The 19,537-nt window shown below is 44.4% G+C and overlaps 2 protein-coding genes across 5 annotated transcripts in view; both read right to left on the bottom strand.

Annotated features, from left to right (window-relative positions):
• TM9SF4 (transmembrane 9 superfamily member 4) overlaps nucleotides 1-9,736 on the bottom strand; it is a 46,761-nt gene extending 37,025 nt beyond the window's left edge. Inside the window, exons 1-2 of the mRNA XM_081948100.1 lie at nucleotides 9,585-9,736; nucleotides 1,715-1,819 (exon numbers count right to left, since the gene is read on the bottom strand). Of these exons, the coding sequence (XP_081804226.1) occupies nucleotides 1,715-1,819; nucleotides 9,585-9,605 (126 nt within the window). The 5' untranslated portion in view covers nucleotides 9,606-9,736. The remainder of the gene's footprint in view (nucleotides 1-1,714; nucleotides 1,820-9,584) is intronic.
• Nucleotides 9,737-11,955: 2,219 nt separating this feature from the next.
• Nucleotides 11,956-19,537, bottom strand: part of HCK (HCK proto-oncogene, Src family tyrosine kinase) — a 59,292-nt gene continuing 51,710 nt past the window's right edge. For all 4 annotated transcript variants that reach the window (XM_081948106.1, XM_081948103.1, XM_081948104.1 and 1 more), the window contains exons 12-13: nucleotides 15,384-15,515; nucleotides 11,956-12,725 (exon numbers count right to left, since the gene is read on the bottom strand). In XM_081948106.1, the coding sequence (XP_081804232.1) occupies nucleotides 12,523-12,725; nucleotides 15,384-15,515 (335 nt within the window). In that variant the 3' untranslated portion in view covers nucleotides 11,956-12,522. The remainder of the gene's footprint in view (nucleotides 12,726-15,383; nucleotides 15,516-19,537) is intronic.

The following is a 19,537-nucleotide window of genomic DNA, read 5'->3' as shown; positions in this document are numbered from 1 at the left end:
TGCCCCCCCCTACATGAGTGATGTCAAGCTGGACACACCCCGGCCACACCCACCCTGCTCCCCTCCCCCGAGGTCAAACATAACCCTGATATGGCCCTCAATGAAACCGAGTTTGACACCCCTGGTCTAGCCCAGGGGTCGGCAACCTTAAACACTCAAAGAGCCATTTGTACCTATTTTTTAACAGAAAAGAAAATACCAGGAGCTGTAAAACCCTTCCGGTGCCTGACTATTTCTTGAGCGGCCACAAAACTAGCATATGTAGTTGAATTAAGTGTTCTGTTTTCTTCTGAAACTTTTCTTTTCTTGGATTTATCCGTGCTTGTTCTACTGGGGGTCGCAAAGCTTGATAAATCACATGCCGGCGAGTGTCCCACATTGGCAGTTGTAATGCTTATTTTGAGTGACAGGGAGCCGCAGCAGATGAATGAAAGAGCCACATATGGCTCCAGAGCCGCAGGTTGCTGACCCCTGGTCTAGCCTATCTGAAGGGTGCCAGATGGATATTTTACCACACTATCCCTGTGAAGGAAACTTCACGTCCTCCAAGGTCCCTTCCAACCCTGTTAGTCTGTGTTTTTGTATCTCGTACAATGATCCGGCATTCTTTTCATTTTAGATTCCTTTCCCAACCAGCCTTACAGCCACAGTGAGTCAGGACAAAAATAGTTTCAGGTGAAAATCTCTAAATTCCCCCTGGGGGCAGGGGGAGGGGGGGGTCTTAGCAAGGGTGAAACTAAGCAGGTGAAAGTGTCATCAGGGGAAGGAATCTTTTTCCACAGCAATTAAAATGATCTGACAGGGCTGAGCAGGTGAGGCTGCTTGCCAAGAGTCCGACATTCAGATAAAATAATCCATAGCGCTTGGTGTATAATCAGAGGCACAGAATCAGAATCAATCTGAAGTATCAGTACCGCTTTATAAAGCCTCAGTAAAGGCAGACCTGGAATATTTTGCATCCAGGTTTGGTCCCCACATTACAGAAAAGATGTTGAGAGACTTTGGAAAAAGGGCAGAGAAGAGCAACTAAGAGGATTAAAGGCCTGGAGACTAAAACATATACGAAGAACGGTTGCAGGATTTGGGTTTGGCTAGTTTAGAGAAAAGGAAGACTAGAGAGGACATGATAGCAGCCTTCCAGGATTTGAAGGGCCGCCCCAAAGAAGAGGAGGGAGGGTCAACTTATTCTCCAAAGCCCCCGAAGGCAGGAGAAGAAGCAACGGATGGAAACTAACCAAGGAGAGAAGCAACCTGGAATTCAGGAGAAACTTCCTAACAAGTGAGGACAATCAACCAGCGGAACAGAAGTTCCCTCCAGAAGTTGTGAATGCTCCATCATGGGAGGTTTCCAAGAAGAGACTTGACAGCCAAATGGTATAGGGTCTCCTGCTTGAGTAGGGGGTTGGGCTAGAAGACCTCCAAGGTCCCTTCCAGCTCTACCCTGATTAAAACTAGCAGGAATGGAATACCTCTGCATGGAACAGCCCATCTCTGTGAGATCTTGTGTGGATCTATTGGGAGAGTTACTCCCGGCATTTTCCAGTTTCTACTCACACTCGTACGGGCATTTTAAGAACTGCAGCCCTCTGCGGAGAGGGAATTTTATTTTATTTTTTCTTTCTCGGGGTGATGACAAACTCGCACACCATCAGACCTGGCCAGGATTCTAAACTGGGTCAAATTCTGGAGGGCATGAAATTCATTGCCATCTTACCTTGATTTCTACAGGAGCGTTCTGGTGGAAATTGATGGGAGCCACTCCTGGCACGTAGAAGCAACTCACCCCATGCCACAAGAGGAAGAATGGGCACGTAAGCCTCTGCCAAGACAAAAAACGAACACGTGACCAGGGCAACCGCTGTTCAGAATAGGAAACATTCGAGAACGATCGTCCGGTTTATGTCTTTATTTAACATACGGCATAAAGCGCACGGATAAGAGTAATAAAGTTACACAGAAGGAGCACATGATGCTATGGTGCACGTATGATAGAAGTAGGTACCCAAGATATGAGGAACTCATGTATCAGTTACAGGTTACATTTTACAATATGTTGATTCGTGGAAACACAAGAAGATCTAATGAAGGAGAATCTTTGTCGCTCAGGGTTGACATGAGGGGTCCTTGGTGGTCTCCGAGTTTGTTTTCTTGCAGATGTTTCGTGACCCAACTAGGGAACATCATCAGTACTAGAAGGAAGTGGGGCAGGAGGAGGAGGAGGAGGATTGTGGGGTCCTTGGTGCTCTCTGAGCTTGGTTTTCTTGCAGATGTTTCATGACCCAACTAGGCAACATCATCAGTGATAGAAGGGAGGAGGGTTTACAGGGAGGAGGAGCCTCTCTTAGCTTGGGGAATTGGAGGGGAGGGTCTTGTGATGCCGGAGGGGAGAACATATTCTGTGCATGCCCAGAGTAGAGTAGAAACATGGGCAGAGCAATGTTGCAGAGGTAAATTTCTAAACTGTTTGTCCATTTTAGAGCAGGGGATTTCAACCTCAGCAGCTGTAAGATGAGTGGACTGCGAGGAGGAGGAGGAGGAGGACTATGCAATCCCTGTTACTCTGAACTTGGCTGTTTGCTTGCAGACATTTCATGACCCAACTAGGTAACATCATCAGTCCTAGCAATGAACCTTCTGCAAGAAAACAAGCAAGCTCAGAGAGTACCAAGCATCCCTCACAATAAGAATAGAATAGAATAAGCGTTCTAGATATGAATATGGAGGTTGGTGCCACCAGCTCATGCAAGGCAGGGACTTTTGCTAGCCCTCTCTACAAAACGGATTTGTGGTTTCAGTATAAAACTAAAATAAATAGTGGGGCAGCCAGGGGAAAGCTTTGTAAGGCTTATTACAGGTAGACCTCAACTTATTATCAAAATTTCTGTTGCTAAACAAGGCAGTTGTAAAGTGAGTTGTGAGTTACGCTTTGAGACATTTCTTGCCACGGTTGCTAAGCGTAAAGCTGTTCAGTTAGGAACACGGTCGTTAAGTGAATCTGGATTCCCCATCGGCTTTGCTTGTCAGATGGTCGCAAAAGGGGGATCATGTAGAACCATCATAAATATGAGTTGGTTGCCAAGCATCAAATTTTGACCATCATTTTAAGGGTGAAAAATGATCCTGTCACTTTTTTTTCCCTGTGCTGTTCTTCACTTCAAATGAATTCTTGTTAGTATCTACCCCGCAGGCCAGACCTAAGCACCCCGCAGGCGGGATCCAGCCTCCCCCCCCCGCCTTCAGTTTGACCCCCCTGCTCCAAAAGGATGCAAATGACCAGCTGTCTGCAAGAAATATCAATCCTTCCTTTCCTCACCATCCAGTCAGAGCTGAAGAAGCTCCTTGGATGAGAAGAGAAACGTCTTAAAAGAAAAAGGCAGAAAGTCCAGTTGCCTCCTGAAAAAAAAGCCCCTTTGGGAGAACCAGGACCTAGGTGACTTGAGAATCTCTACAGACTACATGGCTGGACCTGATGCCCCTTGGAAATAAAAGTTTCTTCTTCTTTTTTCAAAACATATGTAATTGTTTATATGCAGGGGTTTTTATACAGAACTAGCAGCATTGGATAAGATATTAATGGGAACGGATGACAAATAGATAAGGATACTATACACTTACGTATTAAATTATAAAATGGAAGAAGAACAAGTTAAAGAGGCGATGATAGTATGGGCTAAAATTTGGATATAAAATAGAATTGGTTAAATGGCAAAAGCTTTGGGAGAGAAATCGGAAATTGACAATCGCCACATCGTATCAGGAAAATCTCTATAAAATCTTCTATAAGTGGCATCTGCCCCCCCACCCCCCGGCAAGATTGGCCAAAAGGTTTAGCAATATGTCCCCAAACTGCTGGAAATGTAAAAAAAATACCTGGCACCTATTACCACATGTGGTGAACCTGTATAAAGGCAAGGAAATTTTGGATACAAATTCATATGTGGTTAGAAAAAATGACCAGACAACATATAGAGTTTAAGCCAGAATTATTCCTACTAGGTATTATATCAGATGGTTATGATATAGGGACAATATACTGAATATTACACATCTTGACCGCAGCAAGAATTGCGTATGCGCAGCATTGGAAGAGAGAGGAGGAGGAGGAGGAGGAGACAATAAGGAAGAGTCTCCTTCTAGTCTGTGCGGGAAATAAAAGTTTCTGAAACGTTTTCAGAGGGTTTCCCGTGCAGAGTGACAGGCCTCGACGGATGACAAGGGCCTGAGTCAAACTTCCTGATTCAGGAAGGGCTGCAACGGGGCAAACCAGTTGTGGTAGATAATGACACCCTTCCCTTCCTGGCACTCCCTGGCAGGAAACCAGGCAGATTTTCCCCAAATCGCGGATTGGCAGAAGAATCTCTGAAAAACGTGTGTCTCGCAGGGATTTACTTGGGAGCTGGCTTGGAGCTGTCGCAAGGTTTTGATAGCATCTCCGGCTCCACCTGGGGTGTTAAGTCAGGACAGGGAGTCCTGGACTTACAGCAGTTCACTTAGTGACCATTGGAAGTTGCAAGGGCATTGAAAGAGCTGACTTAATGTCCGTTTTCCACACTTACAACCATTGCAGCATCCCCATGGTTAACCTGATCAAAATTCAGATGCTTGGCAAGTGGTTCCTACTTATGACGGATGCAGCGTCCCAGGGTCATGTGATCTGCTTTTGCGACCTTCTGATCAGGAAAGTCAATGGGGAAGACAGTTTCACTTAACAACCGTGTGACTCACTTAACAAATCCAATGATTCGCTGAACAAATGTGCCAAGAGAAGTCCTAAAATGGGACGAACTCCACTTAACAAACGTTTCACTTAGCAATATAAATTTTTTGGGGGGGGTCAACTGTGGTCGTAACTCAAGGACTACCTGCATCATTGGGCTACTGTTGATACCTCAACCCAGCCTGATAGTGAAGCACCTCAGGGAGCTATTACTGTCTTTGATTGCTCCTCCCACTCATTCCAACCGGAACCGCCTACTTCAGAGTAGAACCAGTGCAGAACTCCACAAGAACACAGGCAGTCTTCAAATTATGACAACTGAGCCCCAACTTTCCATTGCTAAGCAAGATAGTCGTTAAGTGAGATTTGCCCCATTTTATGACCTTCCTTTGCCAGCTGATAAGTGAAACGCTTATCGCAGTTGTTAAATTAGTAACATAGTTGTTAAGTGAATCCCTGCACTTGTTAAGTGAGTAACAAGGTTGTTAAGTGAATCCGGCTTCGTCATCGACTTGGCTTTCAGAAGGTCGCAAAAGGGAAATCACGTGGTCCCAGGACACTGCGACCGTCATAAGTATGAGCCAGTTGCCAAGGGTCTGGATTTTGACCATGTGGATGGTGTAACAGTCATAAGTGTGAAAAAATTGGTCATCACTTTTTTCAGTGCCACTGTTCACTTTGAACGGCCACTAAGCGAACGGTTGTAAGTCGAGGACTGCCTGTTGTTTTTCCTTCCATCCATGAAGAAGCAATTCACAGGTTGAGCTGACCAATTTAATATGGAAATTGATATATTGTTTGCTTTCAACTTTTTTTGTGAGTTCCCCAGATCAGAACTCTTCATAAAATAAATTCGGGTGATTTGATATTACAAAACCTCCACACTTTAAAACCTACTTCTTCATTCCTGATCCCGCAGAATTCTTCATCCCAAGGGGGAAGCTCCAGACAGCACTGAGCAATCTGTGGTAGGATGCAGCTTTCCCATGCTACCAAAATATTCAAAGATCTGTATTTCTTTTTAACCACTTTTCTATCCTGTCTCCACCACATCCTCTGTGGCTTGGAGAAGAGGAAAAATGAGAAACCTTCTTCCCTCAGCAACCCCTAAAAGACGGTCCATCCCAGTTATAGGATGATATGACTCCATTCAAACTGAATTTGGATATTTTAAATAGTTGCAACTTGCAGTGGGTGAGGGTTATCACACACCTTTCATACAAAAGCCACTGCTTTTAAGTACAGATAATCTTGCTGAAGTCCCTTGGACTGCAAAGTGATCCAACCGGTCAGTCCTAGAGGAGATCAATCCTGACTGCTCTTTAGAAGGCCAGATCCTGAAGAGGAAACTCACATTCTTTGGCCACCTAATAAGAAGGAATGACTCCCTGGAGAAGAGCCTCTTGCTGGGAACGATTGAAGGCAAAAGAAGAAGGGGATAGCAGAGAAGGAGGTGGTTAGACGGAGTCACCAAAGCAGTCACTGTGAGCTTAAATGGACTCCAGAGGATGGCAGAGGACAGGAAGGCCTGGAGGAGCATGGTCCATGGGGTGGCGATGGGTCGGACACGACTTTGCAACTAACACCACCAATCTTGCTGAAAGGCCAATTATTTTAACAGGACTCTGTGAAAAGTTCCTCACACATTCTATCTACCACAGACATAAAAATCAGAAAAGAACACCTTAATATAGTCACAATAAATCTGTAAAAATAACGGATGGGGGGAACCAATGTAAAAATCAGCCGTTTTTGGATGAGAATAATTTATAAGAATAAAGTCCAGGGAATCCCAATCATTCATCTCCCTTAAAGGCTCTAAAAGGTGCGACAACTTAAAAGAGAATAAAAGGAGTTGCTGAAAGTATTAAAATGAACTTTCAAACAGGTAATGTAAATAATGCACCAGAAGCAATCCAATGTATATGTTGATAGGTAACCATATCACCATCACAGATAACTGGAAACATAAAGAAAAAATAACCTATTTTAAGTAAGTTAAAATCTTTAATAAGGAAATCATTGTTTGCTGCACATATGGGAAATTTCAGAAGGCCTCAGTCTTCGGAGAAGTCCATAATATTGGGAAAGGTGGAAGGAAGGAGAAGAGGATGACCAGCAGTGAGGTGGAGGGACTCCGTTCCAATGGCCCTGTTGGAAGACCTAAAGCAGGGGTCTCCAACCTTGGCAACTTTAAGACTTATGGACTTCAACTCCCCACAAGTCTTAGAAGTTGCCAAGGTTGGAGACCCCTGACCTAAAGGACCAGGCTGAAGATATATTGTCTTGGGAGAATCTGTCTTTGAGACGATCTACCTATGTGATTGCAAAAGTCAACCGTGGAAAATAATCAATCCATATGAAAACCTTTCTCTCTGGAGAAGGCAATATGAACATTGATCCATATGGTTGCTAAGAGGTGACATTGACTTGATGGCACATAATCAATCAGTAAGTATCAAGAGCAAGTTCCTTTGAGAAGTCCATAATGTCAAGAAAGGCGGTAGGAAGGAGAAGAAGAGGTTGACCAAGAGCAAACAGATGGACTGAGTTGTGGTGATGGGGCACCATTCAAAGTTGTGATGGACCAATTGGTGACAATGAACTTTTCACTTTCACTTTGGAAAAAAATCTATGTGGCCACCAAGAGTCAACTATGACTTCATACTTGATGGCACACCATCAAGGGTGACAATATATAAGAGCATGCAATGAGGGTGAGGGCATCATTGGGAGACCTGATGGGTCAGGTTGGGTACAGATCACCCTGGAGGTAAATCTATACAGTTGCTAAGGTCAAGAGTGATTTAATGGCGACATCAAGACCAAGTTGCTTTGAGAAGTCCATAATGTTGGGAAAGGTGGAAGGAAAGAGATGATGATGATGACGACAACCAAGGTGGATTGACACCTTGGTAGTGAGGGCACCATTAGAAGATCTGAAGGACCTGGTTGGGGACAGATCATCATGGAGAAAGTCAATCCATATGATTGCTAAAAGAAGAGTGACTTGATGGCAATGTTAAGAACAAGATGCCTTGAGAAATCCATGTTGGGAAAGGAAAAAGAAGAAGAGGATGATTAAGGTGGATGGACTCAGTTAAAATGGTGGTAAGGGCACCACTGGAAGAAGCAGGTTGGAGACAGATCACCCTGAAGAAAATCTATATATGTGTCACTAAGAGTCAACTATGTTTACCAAAACATAGCCGTCTACCAAACAGTGTCGGGGGGCGGCGCCTAGGAGCAGAGCCTTCTCTGTGACGGGCCCAGCCCTGTGGAATGACCTCCCCCCTGATATCAGGACTACCTCTGACCTCCGCTCCTTCCGTGCAAAGCTCAAGACCCACCTCTTCCAATTAGCTGGCCTGGCTCAACCATAGTTTTACCTTATCGCTCCTGACGGGTTTTTTAAATCTTGTAATTTAATTGAGGGTGTTTTAAATTGTTAATTTTAAATTCTATTTTATATATTTGTTACCTCCTCCATGTATATGTGTACGTACGTGTATGTGTTTTTTTAATCTGTATATGTATTGTTCATTTGTATATTTTATGTGTTTTTTATTGTACGCCGCCCCGAGTCCTTTAGGAGAGGGTGCGGCTAACAAATAAAAATTTATTATTATTATTATGATTTCATACTTGATTGCACATCATCAAGGGTGACAGTATATAAGAGCATGGAGTGGTGGTGGTGGCCCCATTTGGACATGTGAAGGACCTATTTGGGGACAGTTCATCTCAGAGAAGATCAATCCATATGGTTCCTAAAAGGTGACACTGACCTGATGGCACATCTATCAATCCATGTCATGATCAAGTTCCTTTGAGGGGTCCATAATGCTGGCAAAAGTGGAAAGGAAGAGGAGAAGAAAAGGAAGATGGATGGTCTCGATTACAGTATTGGTGAGAAGCACCATTGGGAGACCTGAAGTACCAGGTTGGACACAGATCATCCTGGAGAAAATCTACATATGTGTTCACCAAGAGTCAACGATGACTTTATGACTTCATATTTGATGGCACACATCAAGGCTAACACTATATAAGATGAAGAAGTGATGGTGAGAAGCACCATTGGAGGACCTGGAGGACCTGGTTGGGGAGAGTTCACCTCAGAGAAGATCAATCCATATGGTTGCTAAAAGGAAGACCAAGGTGGATGGTGTCAATTGCAGTAGAGGTGAGGACATCATTGGAAGTTCTGAAGAACCAGGTTGGAGACAGATCATCCTGGAGAAAACTCTATTTATGGGTCACTGAAAGCCAACTATGACTTGATGGCACATAATCAATCAATCAATCAATCAATCAATCAAAATCCACAAAAAGTACTTGTGCTAAAAAGGAGGTGAGAATCTATCTGGACCCTCCCTGGTTGGGGGGGGGGGGGAACCCAGCTTGACACCAAGCACCCCAAATTAAGTAAACCCCAGCAAGGGGCACTTTTTAAATATAAAATTGTGTCCCTTTTTTTTGTTAGCCCCGCTGTCACTTCGAACGGCCACTAAGCGAAACGGTTGTAAGTCGAGGGCCGCCTGCCCGTCCCAGCCCGTCAAAGGAGTTCATCCCCTCCCCCGTGTCTTCATAGACCCCCTAAAAAAACCCTCAGGAGATTTGGGGGGGGCTGTCACGTGGGGGGGTTTACATCTCCTCACGAGACCCCCTGAGGCGACCCTCCTGGCTGCGGAAGGGAAGGGATTTGGGGGGAGGTCGCGGGGGGAGATGCCCCTCCCCTGACAGGGAGTCCCAGGCGCCTCCTCGGCCCCCTCCGAAGGGCCCGGGCGCCCCCGAGGCTCCCCCGAGACCCCCGGTGCCTCCCCCGGCCTCTCCCGCAGGGGCCCAGCGCCGGCGCCCCACTCACCAGAGCCCCCGGGGCCGCCATCTTGGATCCACGTGTCGACGCCGACGTCGCCGGAAGTGGCTCCCCATTGGCCGAGGCTGCCGGTCGCCATGGAGACGGCGGCCGTGGCTGGGTTGGAAGGCTCACCCCGACCCGGCCTGGTCCTCGGACGCTTCCCCGTCCCCACCACGCTCGGGAAAGTCCAGGCTAGCAATTGCAACCCCTTCGCCGAAGGGACGGGGAAGAGTTGGGAAAAGGGAAGCGCTGGGCCTTTTCCGGCCTTGGACCTTGTCACCATCTTGGCTGCTGGCGGAGTGCGGCTCTTTCCGCCATCTTTGGTGCGGGCGCGTTCCGTGTGGAGGCGGCGCCATTTTTATGGCGGGCAAGGAGCCCTTCGTGCGTGGATGTTGAGTGTGAGCGCCATCTTTTTTAAGGGCATTGCTGGAAATCCCCGAGGTTCTTAAAGGTCTTAAAAGGAGACAATTTGTGCGTCAAGAGCCAACATTAGAATAGAATAGAATAGAATAGAATAGAATAGAATAGAATAGCAGATGGAATACAATGCCATAGAATAAAAACAGAATAGACTAGAATAAGGAAAGAATAGAATAGAATATGGAATAGAATGGAATAGAATAGAATAGAAGATGGAATACAATGCAATAGAATAGAATAAGAACAGAATAGAATAGAATAAGAACAGAATAGAATAGAAGATGGAATAGAATAGAATGGGAGATGGAATACAATAGAATAGAATAGGAACAGAACAAAATAGAATAAGGAAAGAATAGAATACAATATGGGATGGAATGAAATAGAGAAGAATGGAATGGAATAGAATAGAATAGAATAGAATAGAATAGAATAGAATAGAATAGAATAGGAGATGGAATACAATAGGTTTAGGTTTATTTGGATTTATATGCCGCCCTTCTCCAAAGGACTCAGGGCGGCGTACAACATTAAAAACACACATCACAAAAGAACAGAAGAGAATAAGGAAAGAAGAGAACAGAATAGAAGAGAATAAGGAAAGAATAGAATAGAATAACGGAGTTGGAAGGGACCTTGGCGGTCTTCTAGTCCAACCCCCTGCTTAGGCATTGGCTCTAAAGGCAGGAATTATCAGAATCAGGCTTTAAGGGGCGTCTTCTCCAGAAGACATGTATTTTTCTATACCCATTTTAGATTCCCAGGTCCCTTTCTTGTAAGTTACTTCTGCAGTCATTAAGCAAGCACTCAGTTGTTAAGTGAGCAAATTCTGCAAGTTGACGTCCCACAAGTCTTTACATTGCCATGGTTGAATAGAATAGAGAATAGAATAGAATTAGAATAGAATAGAGAAAATAGTAGAGTAGAATAGAGAATCGAATTAGAATAGAATAAAGAAAATAGTAGAGTAGAATAGAGAATAGAATTAGAATAGAATTAGAACAGAATAGAGAAAATAGAAGAGTAGAGTAGAATAGAGAATAGAATAGAATAGAATAGAATAGAATAGATTGGCCAAGTGTGACTGGACACACAAGGAATTTGTCCCTGGCGCATGACCTCTCGGTGTACAAGCAAGCACAAGAAGTGACAAATCATGATCACAATCGTAAATACAATCATCATAAAACAACAGGGATCGTTGTTGTATTGTGTCTTATACAAAACGATAAAACAATGACAATCAATTCCAAGTAAGAGCCAAGAATACTTTCCTTTTTTTTTAGAATTTCAATTTTTATTGAAAATCTACTCATTGTATTCGAATAATAATTATTTGCAGCTTACAATGATTTCAAATGTGCCATTGCCTCATAATCCTCCCCTAATCTGGATCTCTGCAGGGAATCTCATCTTCATTAAACGTAGAACGCTTCTTCCGTGTTTTAATAGTCTTGAAATGAGAAACTGGCATTAAGAATCAGTTGGCAAAAGTTTTCGAAGGCCACTCATGAATCAACATATACACAGGCAGTCCTCGACATACAACCGTTCCTTCAAAATTGCGACGACACTGAAAAAAGTGACTCAGCATCCATTTTCCACACTTACGACCGTTGCAGCATTTCTCGTGGTCACGTGATCTAAATTCAGAGGCTTGGCAACTGGCATGTACTTACGATGGTTGCAATGTCCCAGGGTCACGGCTTCCCCTTTTGCGACCTACTGACAAGCAGTCAATGGGGAAGCCAGATTCACTGAACGACCGTGTCGCTAACTGAGCTGAACTGCTTGATAACCATGCCAGAAAAGGTCGTAAAGTGGGACAATACTCCCTTAATAACTGTCTTGCTTAGCAACAGAAATTTCGGGCTCAATGGTGGCTGTAAGGCGAGGACTACCTGCGGTCACACCCCAACTTAATCATCCAAAGTACACAATATATATTTTTTCTCTCTCTCACCCTCTCTGTCTCTCTTTCTCTCTCTTCTCTCTCTCTCTCCCTTTCTCTCTCTCCCTCTCTATCTCTGTCTCTCTCTCCCTTTCTTGCTCTCTCTCTCTCCTTCTTTCTCCCTCTCTGTCTCTGTCTCTCTCTCCCTTTCTCTCTCTCCCTCTCTATCTCTCTCTCTCTCTCCCTTTCTTGCTCTCTCTCTCTCTCCCTTTCTCTCTCTATCTGTCTCTCCCTCCCTCCCTCCCTCATATGTACACACACAATTTCTCTTCTACAGACACACACAGCCCTCCAGGAACTTCCATCAGAACGTTGTGGCTTCACAACAGATGTCAAGATAAAATACCTTCCATCTTTGAAGCGGTTTCTGCTAACCGCAGTCCAATTAGTTCGCAGCGAAGAGGCAAAATATTTGCTTAATTCAGTCTCTTAATCCAACTGGGTTTGCAAACCAGCCACGTTGGCATGTAGGAAAAAGCCTCTCCCCTCTAAACCACGGGTTCTCCGTGCCAACACCTGGGGTCTCGCAGTGCATCAGCACGCCGGCGACACCGGTGTGGCTATGGGTCCCTTCTAAGGCTGTTGTTGGTACTGTTTTTCCGTGCCGGTGAAAAAGTCCTCCAAGATGCTCTGGATGTACTCAAAGGTGGGGCGATCTTCGGGTTTCTGCTTCCAACATCTCGTCATGATCTCGTAGAGCTCCTGCGGGCAGTCCTGGGGACGGGGCATCCGGTAGCCACGCTCGAGTGCACGCATCACTTCCAGGTTTGTCCTCCCTGCATGGTAGACAAAGAAAGAGATGGGTGGATCATTCCTGACGTGAAAACCAACTCGGAAGCTATCAGAGAAGAGAAAGGGGGCTTCCTACAGGTCCAAAAGTCAGTAAAACCATTGGCCCAGTCAGGCCGGCATGACCTTGTGGGGTCCTGGGTGCTCTCTGGGCTGGAAGAGGAGAAAGAGGAGGAGAAGAGGAGGAGGAGGAGAAGAGGAGGAGGAGGAAGAGGAGGAGGAGAAGGAAGAAGGGGAGGAGGAGGAAGAAGAGGAGAGGAGGAAGAAGAGGAGGAGGAAGAAGAGGAGGAGGAGGAAGAGGAGGAGGAAGAAAAGGAGGAAGAGGAGGAAGAAGAGGAGGAGGAGGAGGAGGATTGCATGTTACTTAAGAGACACCGAGACTGAGTTTTGAAATCAGAAAGAGAAGAAGAAGCATTAAGGAAACAGAGTTTTAAAACCATTTTTACGTGGCAACTTCGCCTTGCAAACCCCGGAAGTGTTGGCCCACAGCATTAGCGTGTTGTTGTGGAAACTGCGTGTTGCACTAATGTGTTTCCTTGGACATGCTGTGCTGCCATCCACTTCGTGTGCGAAGGACCCTCCCACAAATCCTTTTTCCGTTCTAACGTTAAAAATTGATAACAATTTGCACGCAAGGATCGCGGGTCTGCGTTCCTAAGCCAACTTAGCAAAATGGGGAAATGTGTGTTGTGGCATCACACCTCACCCTTTGTACATTGTGTTGCAAGGCGTGCTTTGCCACTTGCTTCCTCTCCAAGGGACAAAACATGCGATGTTTAATCAAGGGTATTTTTTTAACCCTCTTGCTAAAAAACGGACTGAGCCACAGCCCACCCCTGCAGTCCACCAGTCACCCCAGGCACGTCCTCCTTTCTTTGCTGAAGGTTGAACCCCAAATTCCTTGACCTGTGACTTAGCCCTGACACCCCCCAAAAATTTTTTTTGGCCTGTGACAGTTCTTCCTAAGAAGAGTTTGTCTTAAGGGCCAAGAGATGCTGGAGAGAGAAGCTGAAAAAACAGGGGTGTCCAAGCTTGGTCATTTAAAAACTTTTTAAAAAAGTTTTTTATTAGATAAATATTAAAAACATTGGACATAGTGCGACATTTCTGGCATAAACATTTCCATATAGTTTTTGGATCTTGCAACAATTACATTTTATATCCATTACTTAGGTGTGTGTAGTCAGTCAGATTACCTGTCCGTTCATCCTTTCTTTTATATAATTACTAATCATACAAATACATATCCGATTCCTACCTATCACGCATTCCTAATACCATATTTTCCAATTCTTAACTTGTGGATGTTTTTCTGTCCCAACTTTTTCCCTCCTTTCTAACCACTGGTACCATTTGTCCCAGATTTCGTGATATTCCGTCTCCCCCTCGTCTTTGAGCTATGGAGTCAGCATGTCCATCTCTGGGCACAGCAGTATCTTATTTATTATTTCTTGTTCCAGGGAGGGGGGGGTGTTTCCTTATTTTTCAAATTTTGTGCAAGAACCAGTCTTGCCGCCATTAAAATAGGCAGCATTAAATATAATCCACCTTTGCCATATTTTTCTTTTGTATAGAATATATAGAATAGCAGAGTTGGAAGGGACCTCAAAGGTCTTCTAGTCCAACCCCCTGCCTAGGCAGGAAACCCTCAACCATTTCAGACAAATGGCTATCCAACATCTTCTTAAAGACTTCCAGTGTTGGGGCATTCACAATTTCTGGAGGCAACTTCTGTTCCACTGATTCATTGTTCTCACTGTTAGGAAGTTTCTCCTCAGTTCTAAGTTGCTTCTCTCCTTGATTAGTTTCCACCCATTGCTTCTTGTTCTGCCCTAAGGTACCTTGGAGAACAGCTTGACTCCCTCTTCTTTGTGGCAACCCCTGAGACATTGGAACAATGCTATCATGTCTCCCCTAGTCCTTCTTTCTATTAAACTAGTCATACCCAGTTCCTGCAACCGTTCTTCATATGTTTTAGTCTCCAGTCCCCTAATCATCTTTCTTGCTCTTCTCTGCACTCTTTCTAGAGTCTCCACATCTTTTCTACATCGTGGCGACCAAAACTGGATGCAAATATCCCAAGTGTGGCCTTACCAAGGCCTTATAAAGTGGTATTAACCCTTCACGTGATCCTGATTCTCTCCCTCTGTTGATGCAGCCTAGAACTGTGTTGGCTTTTTTGGCAGCTGCTGCACACGGCTGGCTCCTATTTAAATGGTTGTCCACTAGAACTCCAAGATCCCTCTCACAGTGACTACTATTGAGCACGGTACCACCTATACTGTACCTGTGCATCCGTAATAAAAATAGTTTTGGCCTCAACTCCATCTTTTGATTTAAAGTTACTTTAATCACTTTAAAATTTGTGGACTTCATCTCCCAGAATTCCCCAGCTAGCCACAAGTCCACAAATCTTAAAAGTTGCCAAGGTTGGACACCTTTGCACAAAAAAAAAGTCTTTTCTTTCCCATCTTCCTGTTCTTCTTCTGCCCCTTTACAAGACTTTTCGTTTTGGGTAGCCTCGTTGCTTCACGCACCCTGCTGTTGGCCAAAAATGGTCCCATTTCAAAGCTCACACTAAGGAGTTTCTAACTTGTCTATCAGAATCAAAATCAGAGCTGGAAGGGACCTTTCCGGCTACACACCTGGATACGGAGTCTGCCCGTAGGTAATGATCTCCATCAGCAAGATCCCGAAGGACCACACGTCGGACTTTATGGTGAAGGACCCATAATTGATCGCTTCGGGGGCGGTCCACTTGATGGGGAACTTTGCGCCTGCCAAAAAATCCAAACCAACATAAGTTAAGATTTAGCCTGAAAGGGGACGGGTAACGTTATCAGTTTGGTTTAATGGTGAAGGTACCAGGGAGAAAGAAGGGGACGGTGAGTTCTAGTCCCACCTTAGCTAGGAAAGCCATCTGGGCGACTGTGGGCCTCTCTTTTGGGGCAACAGGCTAGAAATCAGGAGACCGTGAGTTCTAGTCCCACTTTAGGCACGAAAGCAGCTGGGTGACTGCCAAATAAAAGAGGAGGTGGAGTTGCACTATATATAAGAAATAACTATGTCTCTACAGAAATAGAGCACAACAATAATGAGAACTATCTTGAATGCATTTGGGTCAATATTAAAGGTTGTGGGGGAAATGACATTGCCATAGGTCTATACTACAGGCCACCCAACCAAGCAGAGGAAGAAGATGAACTCTTTGCTAGTCAGCTAACTAAGGTATGTAGGAAGCACACCACAATAGTAATGGGAGATTTTAACTACCCTGACATCAACTGGGAAACAAACTCTGCACCAAGTGGAAGATCCAACAGGTTCCTAACAAACCTAGCAGACAACTTTGTTTTCCAAAAAGTAGAGAAGGAAACAAGGGGATCAGCCATACTGGACTTAATTCTCACTAACAGAGAGGAAATGATAGAAGGTGTTGAAGTCATAGGAACCCTGGGGGCAAGTGACCATGCAATATTGGAATTCAACATTATCCAAACACAAGTAGTAGAACAAAGTCAAACTAGAGTCTTGGACTTTAAGAAAGCTAATTTCAATAAACTTAGAGAGAGCTTGGGAAAAATTCCATGGATGAGAATCCTCGAGGGGAAAACAACTCAAGAAGCTTGGGAAATTTTGAAAAATGAGATTAGAAAAGCCCAGTCTAACACAATACCAATGAAGAAGAAAAACAACAGCTCCCAAAAGAAACCAGCATGGCTGCATAAACAACTATCTGACAAACTGAAAGACAAAAAAAGTAAGTATAAAAAGTGGAAGGAGGGGGACATAACTAAGGCAGAATATCAGCAAATAGCCCGAGCCTGTAAAGATGAAGTGAGGAAAGCTAAGGCTCACAATGAAGAAAGGCTTGCCACAAAAGTAAAAATTAACAAAAAAAGCTTCTTCCAACATGTTAAAAACAAGAAAAAAGTTAAGGAAACAATTGGTCCATTGCTAGGAGAAAGTGGCAAGAAGGTGACAAGCAACAGGGAGAAAGCAGAACTATTTAACTCATGTTTTGCATCTGTCTTTACACAAAGGGATAAAACAGTCCAACCTATCAAAAGCAGCACCACAAAATTAGGAACACAAATTGAAATAGGGAAGAAAATGGTAAGTGAGCACCTGTCTACCCTAGATGAGTTCAAATCACCAGGACCGGATGGATTACACCCCAGAGTTCTGAAGGAACTAGCAGACGAGATCTCAGAACCACTGAATTATATCTTTCAGAGATCCTGGAACACCGGGGAACTACCAGAGGACTGGAAAAGAGCTGATGTGGTTCCCATCTTCAAAAAAGGGAAAAAATTAGATCCAGGAAACTACAGACCTATCAGCCTAACCTCAATACCAGGAAAGATTCTGGAAAAAATAATCAAGCAACGAATTTGCGAACACCTAGAAGCAAACAAAGTAATAGCCAAAAGCCAACATGGATTTGTCAAAAACAGATCATGCCAGACTAATCTTATTGCATTCTTTGATAATGTGACAAAATTAGTGGACCAGAGGAATGCCGTTGATATAGTTTACTTGGACTTCAGTAAGGCTTTTGATAAGGTAGACCATAACCTACTACTAGATAAAGTAGAAGAATGTGGGTTAGACAGCATCACCACCAGATGGATTGGTAACTGGCTGACCAACCGCACTCAACGTGTAGTTCTCAATGGAACTGCATCTACATGGAGGGAAGTATGCAGTGGAGTACCCCAAGGCTCTGTTTTAGGCCCAGTACTCTTCAACATCTTCATCAATGATTTGGATGAGGGAATAAATGGGGAACTCATCAAATTTGCAGATGATACCAAGCTGGCAGGAATAGCCAACACTCCAGAAGATAGGCTTAAGATACAGAACGATCTTGACAAACTTGAACATTGGGCACTATCTAATAAAATGAAATTCAATGGTGAAAAGAGTAAGGTTCTACATTTAGGCAACAAAAACGGAATGCACAGGTACAGTATAGGTGATACCTTACTCAGTAGTAGTAACTGTGAAAGGGATCTTGGAGTCCTAGTGGACAACCATTTAAATATGAGCCAGCAGTGTGCAGCAGCTGCCAAAAAAGCCAACACAGTTCTAGGCTGCATCAACAGAGGGATAGAATCAAGATCACGTGAAGTGTTAATACCACTTTATAATGCCTTGGTAAGGCCACACTTGGAATACTGCATTCAGTTCTGGTCGCCACGATGTAAAAAAGATGTGGAGACTCTAGAAAGAGTGCAGAGAAGAGCAACAAAGATGATTAGGGGACTGGAGACTAAAACATATGAAGAACGGTTGCAGGAACTGGGTATGTTTAGCTTAAGAGAAAGAAGGACTAGGGGAGACATGATAGCATTATTCCAATATCTCAGAGGTTGCCACAAAGAAGAGGGAGTCAAACTATTCTCCAAAGCACCTGAGGGTAGAACAAGAAGCAATGGGTGGAAACTAATCAAGGAGAGAAGCAACTTAGAACTGAGGAGAAATTTCCTGACAGTGAGAACAATTAATCAGTGGAACAGCTTGCCTCCAGAAGTTGTGAATGCCCCAACACTGGAAGTCTTTAAGAAGATGTTGGATAGCTATTTGTCTGAAACGGTATAGGGTTTCCTGCCTAGGCAGGGGGTTGGACTAGAAGACCTCCAAGGTCCCTTCCAACTCTACTATTGTATTATTGTATTGTATTGTGCCAGTCACCAGGAATCTGTGAGTTCTCATCCCACCTTAGGCATGAAAGCCAGCTGAGTGAATTTAGGCCAATCACCAGGAGAGAGAGAGTTCTAGTCCCGCCTGAGCACAAAAAAAGGTGGGTGACTTTGGGCCAATCACCAGGAGATGGTGAGTTCTAGTCCCGCCTTAGGCATGAAAGCAGGCTTGGTGCTATTGGAAGAAATATGCATCTGGTCCAGTTCCAAGCCGTGAGAAAGACACCAGAAACAAGGAGGCTGATTGGAAAGAGGGTTTAATGGTGAACAAGACCATCAACCACATGGCCCTGGTGCAGCTGGCCACATGGAGTTGAGAATGAGGGTATTTATACCGTCTCTTGGGCTTTAATACAATACAATACAATAGTAGAGTTGGAAGGGACCTTGGAGGTCTTCTAGTCCAACCCCCTGCCTAGGCAGGAAACCCTATACCGTTTCAGACAAATAGCTATCCAACATCTTCTTAAAGACTTCCAGTGTTGGGGCATTCACAACTTCTGGAGGCAACTTCTGTTCCACTGATTCATTGTTCTAACTGTCAGGAAGTTTCTCCTTAGTTCTAGGTTGCTTCTCTCCTTGATTAGTTTCCACCCATTGCTTCTTGTTCTACCCTCAGGTGCTTTGGAGAATAGTTTGAACTTGAGCTTCCTATTCCTGTGCAAGAATATGTATTCTATTGGCTGTTGTCACACTCCTCCCATGGGGCCGTCATGTCAGGTCAAGTTTGTCTGAGATAAGTTTGGTTGAAGTTTGCTAATGCCATACCCTTAGGAGATTTTGCAATGCGGTGAGCTCGGCTGCTAGATAATCCTATCTGGAGGGTCATGTCTGAATCCCATCACCCTGGAGTTGGAGGCCTTTTGTCTTGCAGATAGGATGGCCCAGTCTTTCTCAATGGGCACCGAATCTCTGCTGGGGCGGGCAGGGAGCTGGTGCTCTGAGTTTCTGTCCCCCTTAAGACTTCTATTTCTCTTTTAGGGGAAATATAATATTGTGACTTTTTAAATATTTCTCAAAATATTTCATTCTTCTAGGAGTGGTGACATGCCAAGGGCGGCCGGGGTGGACGGACGGACGGACGGGGGTGTGTG

This window comes from Natrix helvetica (assembly GCF_964273705.1).
Source record: "Natrix helvetica genome assembly, chromosome: 3".
Classification (NCBI taxonomy): domain Eukaryota; kingdom Metazoa; phylum Chordata; class Lepidosauria; order Squamata; family Natricidae; genus Natrix; species Natrix helvetica.
Note: the sequence above shows the minus strand (reverse complement) of the source record. Positions and strands in the feature narration are given on the sequence as shown.